General features: G+C 32.4%; 1 protein-coding gene across 1 annotated transcript; it reads right to left on the bottom strand.

The window, feature by feature from the left end:
- Positions 1-1,011: 1,011 nt before the first annotated feature.
- LOC145041885 (TCP-1/cpn60 chaperonin family protein) lies at positions 1,012-4,684 on the bottom strand. Its single transcript, XM_078990098.1, has 13 exons — positions 4,409-4,684; positions 4,065-4,327; positions 3,643-3,789; positions 3,385-3,546; positions 3,164-3,241; positions 2,637-2,770; positions 2,468-2,540; positions 2,291-2,368; positions 2,073-2,195; positions 1,825-1,919; positions 1,525-1,734; positions 1,388-1,445; positions 1,012-1,299 (listed from the first exon to the last, which is right to left on the bottom strand). The coding sequence occupies exons 1-13, from the start codon at positions 4,554-4,556 to the stop codon at positions 1,234-1,236; spliced, it is 1,635 nt and encodes a 544-aa protein (XP_078846224.1). The 5' UTR covers positions 4,557-4,684; the 3' UTR covers positions 1,012-1,233.
- Positions 4,685-5,906: the final 1,222 nt, after the last annotated feature.

Here is a 5,906-nt window from a genome sequence, read left to right on the forward strand (position 1 = left end):
TGAAGATCAAATGCCAACAAAGATGGACATAGAAACATAAAAAATTGGTGAAGCGCCCATGAGCAATGGCATAGTCAGATTTTGGAATAAGATAGATGTCAATTTTGTTATGTTGTCTTGCTCCAAAAGCTTACCCACAAAGGGTTTATAACCTTCCAATAAATTATGATTATTATATTTAATAAGGGCACGTTGCACGAAAAACATCAAGTTTTTAAAAAAATTGATTTGGACATTGTGTTTTTTTTTTTAATTAAGTCACCACATTAAACAAATTGGAAAATAAAATGTCAAATTTACTATTTTTGAAAACATAGTGTCTTAGTTGTAAAAAAAAAAAAAAAAAAAAAAAAAAAAAAAAAAAAAAAAAAAAAAAAACTCAGTTTCAAAATTGAAGTTTGTGTACACTTGGTGTCTTTTATGAATTTTACCCATGTTTTTAATATTCATGTTTTGGTATCGAATAGTCTAAAAAAAATAAAATCCATATATTAAAAGATGATTATATATGCGTAACATTTATTAGATATGAATCTTGTTTATATTGTTGGAAATTAGAAATATTACAAAATTCTAAGTCATTTTTTGGATGAGATTGAGATTGAGTATTAGGTAATAAAAATTCTAACGTACAACCATAAACCTTGTGGGAATTTATTAATTGTGTAACCAACCTGAGATTAGGACTGAGATCACCAATACCAATTGTCAACCATACAAAAATGGCAATTTACTAATAGGAATAAACTATTTAAACAACATTTCAAATATTTTTCATAATTGCAAGTTGGCAACACGCTCTAAACATACCTCTAAACTACACTACACCGTTATCTAGCTCATGGTCTCAAATCATCAATACAGACACCTCGCATAAAAAAAAAATGGAGAATAAATGGGTATTTTCATACTTTTGGCATTAGTTATGAAAAATAGAAATATTTAACCCCTTGAAACAAAATGTTTTAAACCACAACCTCAAACATTGTATTCTGATGGATGCGTATATAATTTGGCAAAACAAAACATGCATGTGGATATGATATAAACATAAAACGTCTTAATAACCAGACCAGACCTCCCTCAAAATCTCAAATCATGAATTATACAAAAACACACCCCAAAACTACATCATATCATATCACCAATCCATCCATATTACTCTTACTACTTCCTCGCTAAGCCAAATGTCTCTCAAGTCTCAAACACATCCCATCTCTCTCTCTCTCTCTCTTAATCCTCATCCATTGGCTGTTGATCTCTCCTGCCTGGCCCACCAGCTGGTTTCGACATTATTATCTGCAACAATATTTACAATATAGTTAGTAAAAACCATTTTCCAGCATAATAACAAATAATTAATTAAAAAAAAAAAAAAAAAGTTTACCTGATCAACACGTAGAACAGTACACACTGCATCAGCAGCATACTTGAGGGCATGATACCTAACAAACAAAACATCATTTATTTTAAGTCCTCCTAACCTAACCTTTTTACATGTAGAAAGAGAAAGAGAGAGAATACTTGGTGACAAAGAGATCCCATATCTTCAATGTGGAGACATCCTTACATGCTCCTTCCTCCAAATCTATACCAACTTTCACATTTCCATTCGCATGATCCGCATATAAAGTAGATATGATCTCCATAGCATTAAGCCCAGCATTCTCAGCTAATGTTTTTGGTATCATTTCAAAGCTCTCTGCAAATTTTCCAATTGCATACTGATCTAATCTGCATCATATATTCCATCAATCAATTTTTAGTTAGTCAAACAAAACTAATTTAACAAAAAAACAAAAATCAATCATTCAGATCACCCACCCTGTCTCCGAGAAAGAAAACTCCTTCAGTTTTCTTGCTAATTCAATTTCAGTCGCTGCAGCTCCAGGCACAATTCTACTGTCCTTGCATAACGCCTAAAATACAAATATATAATTTATCCAAACAGTAATGCATTTTATCTTGTTACTAAAAACAAAAAGAAGAAGCAACAAAAAAAAAATTCTTTCATTTCCCAAAGTGCCCTCGCATTGTTTTTGGTGAACGAAAAAAACGAAGGTCCAGATTACCTTGTAAGTATTTACACCATCATCAACAGCCCTCTCAAGATCATCCAATATGCTATCTGTACTTCCACGCAGCAAAACCGTTGTCACAGAGTTCCCACCTTGTTCGTTTCTTACAACAGTCACCTACACAACAAACAGGGGCATTTTTGTCTTTATAAAAAACTGTTATTTTTTTTCCTCTTGACATCAGTCTTAGTCACCAAACAAATCATACATACCCTAGCACCACCAATTTCCTCTACAGAAATAGAGTCAACATGTCCAAGATCATCAGGGTTCACAGCACCAAGCTTCAACTGCAATTATATAAATTATATTACCAATTATATAATTATATATATATATATATATATATATATTGAAAGTTCAAACAAACACTAAAACGTGATGCTTACAAGAGCAACAGCACCAGTTGTGCGACAAAAGCGGCGAAGCTCAAATTTGGAGCCGATTTTTAAGACCATGATCCTGTAAATGAATGAATCACACATATTAAATAATAATAATAATATACAAACAATTTGAATATATAAAAATATAAAATATAAAATGCAGTTGATATACTTGTAACGTTCACAGAAGTGTAGAGCCATCTCTCCTACAGCTGCTCCACTAACAATAACCTTTGCACCCGAGTCTGCAACTGCTTTGATCAGCTCTTCAACCTTTGCTTCTTCGGTTTTTGCATAATTTTCAAGCTGATGTAAACAAAAATATGCTTCTTATTATACTAAACAATACAACAAAGGATACTAAAACTTCACACACTTCGATACATTAGATCAATTTCACACTAACAATCCAGTATTTGAATGTCATTCTTAAATATAAATGATCTCATCTGCCCAAACATGTGTAGAAGAAGGAAATCAACTTTTTTTTCCCTTGAATGTTGTTTCTTTATTACATAATGAAAACAGGACTTGATATATTAAGCAATATATATAAATAGGAGTGTTGGCTTTTGACAACTTAATAGAAAAAGTCTTTCCACATTAATAACCAAACTTTTATACTATTTTTTCAAGCATGCCATTATGTTATCAAATACTTTTTTTGACATCACATTTATTCCAGATATCACTTAATACCTGTTCAGCACTGTGAATGAGGACAGTTCCTTTGGTCTCAGTTGCAGTTGTATCAACACCACCAGCTATCACAACCACCTGACAAAACCAATAAACAATTTCACAATCCAGTAAGTATCTATTACAATTTACAACAAGTCAGCAAGGTTAAAATCCACAAACTAAACACTGTAGAAAAGTTGATGATGCTTAAAAAAGAAAGTCCAAGAAGAAGCACTCACCTTTGCCTTGTCTACTTTCTTTATACTCCCTACAGTATCACCCTTTAAGACCATTCCTCTAACTGTTGTACAGTTATGCAGACCTCCTCCTACAAGTTTTGCAACTCTCACATTGTCAACATTGAAATTCACAGGGTTCTTTGGGCAAACTTGTATGCATGCCTGAAATGCAAAATTAACAGAAAAAAAGTCAGTCATCATTACAACTTGATCTATGAATGATACCCATTTAATAAGAAAAGAAAAGACAAGTAGTACATCTGCAATAAGAGGACACAGAATATCTTCCTGTCCATATTGTTTGCTAGCAACAGCAGCTTTCATCCTTAGAATAACCTCATCTTTGTTCCTCACATCCATTGTCTCAGAACCTTTCTCAACCATATCCTCTAAGATCTGGACAACCTGTAATGTAAATATAGAGTTATGTTTATGATGTTTTGTTTGTTGTAAAACTATACACCTGAAACTCGTAACATGGCCTTATGTGTGCTTAAAACACACTTATTAGTTACAATTACAACACAACCATGATCATGGAATGTAATGTAATGCCATCTATAACCAAACAGGTGCCTCAAACGAGACATGTACAAATCCTTGCTCTAATGAACAGTTCTACAGTTAGAAAAGAAAAACGTTTTCCCTTCCCATCAAAATATGAAATAATTGAAGCTTACTTTGTTAATTGCCTTTGTGTATCCGATAATGATTTCACTGGGATGTAGTCCCATCCTAATGAGATCTTCTGCACCCTGCAGAAGTTCCCCTGCAAAAGAAACTACCAGATTGGCTCCATCACCAATTTCCTCCTGTTGTGCCTTTCCTGCCAAAACCAATATTTTTGCTGCAGGATGCTGGATCTCAAGCTCATTTACAATAGTTGCAGTATCACTTGTCACAAATAGCTTGTCCAGATGATTGATCACCATTTTATTCATACCTAAAACAAAAAGGAACAGCGTAAACAAGTAAACCTATAACGATGCAGAAAAAGAGTATATAGCTTATTAAAAATGCATACCATTGGGACCAAGAGAAGTTCTGGTAATGGTAGAAAGTTGTTTACAAGCATCGATATTCTTAACAACAGCTTCATCTAATCCAGAAAGATGTTTGTGCCCTTCTTTTAGCATCCCCTGGATACCGTAGGGTTGTGTTTGGAGTCCCATCGTTTTTGTTGATTTCTGTAGCGATGAAGAACGATCTGGAGAAAAGAAAATATGAAAACCCTAACAATGGTGTTTGAATCGGTTTTTCTATGAACTGATGAGTGATGAGTATGCCAGGGACAGGACACGAGTGACAAACCTAATAATAGTTTCATCCAAAATCCAGGCCGAAACTAAATCAAAGCCAGCCCACAAAAATAAGATAAGAACTTGGGCCGCTCGCTACTTTTAGGTAGGCCTACACAGAAATAAGATATTTGCAATCTAATATACTACAATATATTATAATTATTTATTTATATATTATAAATTGTAAGAATCATGTTTATAAAATTAATTAAAATTTTGTAGTAAAAATTTAAAATTATTAATCAGTTATTTTTAATAAATTTCTAATTAAGATATATTTTTTTAGTTATATAAAATTATAATCGTTTATTTAAATAAATACATGAAATTATATCACCTTATAATATGTATTAATTTTATTTTAATAATGTTATTAATTTAATGTAATTAGATTAAGAAATTTAAATTTTGAAATTTAAAATACTAATCAATAGATTGACAAATGGTATGCGTTAATTAAAATAGGGGTGAGCATTTGGACCGGTGGACCAGACCGGACCGGTAAACCGGACCGTTTTTTTGGACCCCCGGGCCGGTTCTCGGTTCTAAGATTTCTCTCCGGTCCGGTCCGGTTTTTTTCCCGGTTCGGTCTGGTTTTTACCGGGTTTAGAACCGGTTGGACATGATTAAGATTTTTGTGATGTTTTTAAAACACACATAACTCATTCGTTTTAAGTCGGATTGACCTACGATTTTTTCCAACATTTAGTTTACAGTTTGTAGATGAATTTAGACTATAATTTTGTTTATTTTGGTATTATATTCACCATGTTACAATCCTTCAAAGTAGAGCTATCAAAGCTGAAAAAATTCAGTTTTTCAGTAATATTTTGTAATCTGTGACGTTTTTTAAACACCCATAACTCATTCGTTTTAAGTTGGATTGACCTCCGATTTTTCCAACATTTAGTTTACAGTTTGTAGATGAGTTTAAACTATAATTTTGTTTATTTTGGTATTATATTCACTGAGTTACAGTCCTTCAAAGTAGAGCTATCAAAGCTGAAAAAATTCAGCTTTTCAGCAAGATTTTGTAATCTGTGACGTTTTTTAAACACCCATAACTCATTCGTTTTAAGTCGGATTGACCTACGGTTTTTTCCAACATTTAGTTTACAGTTTGTAGATAAATTTAGACTATAATTTTGTTTATTTTGGTATTATATTCATTGAGTTATAATCCTTCAAAGTAGAGCTATCAAAGCTGAAATATTTCAGCTT

The sequence above is a fragment of the Lactuca saligna genome, chromosome 4 (assembly GCF_052625555.1).
Source record: "Lactuca saligna cultivar CGN05327 chromosome 4, ASM5262555v1, whole genome shotgun sequence".
Classification (NCBI taxonomy): domain Eukaryota; kingdom Viridiplantae; phylum Streptophyta; class Magnoliopsida; order Asterales; family Asteraceae; genus Lactuca; species Lactuca saligna.

What these genes read in the sequence shown, in the direction of transcription:
- LOC145041885 (XM_078990098.1), bottom strand. Translation starts at nt 4,556, where the DNA reads ATGGGACTCCAAACACAACCCTACGGTATCCAGGGGATGCTAAAAGAA. An exon ending in AGGAAATTGGTGGTGCTAGG is followed by an intron (nt 2,196 to 2,290) that starts GTATGTATGATT and finishes TTTGTTGTGTAG; the next exon opens with GTGACTGTTGTAAGAAACGA. An exon ending in ATGGTGTAAATACTTACAAG is followed by an intron (nt 1,920 to 2,072) that starts GTAATCTGGACC and finishes TTTGTATTTTAG; the next exon opens with GCGTTATGCAAGGACAGTAG.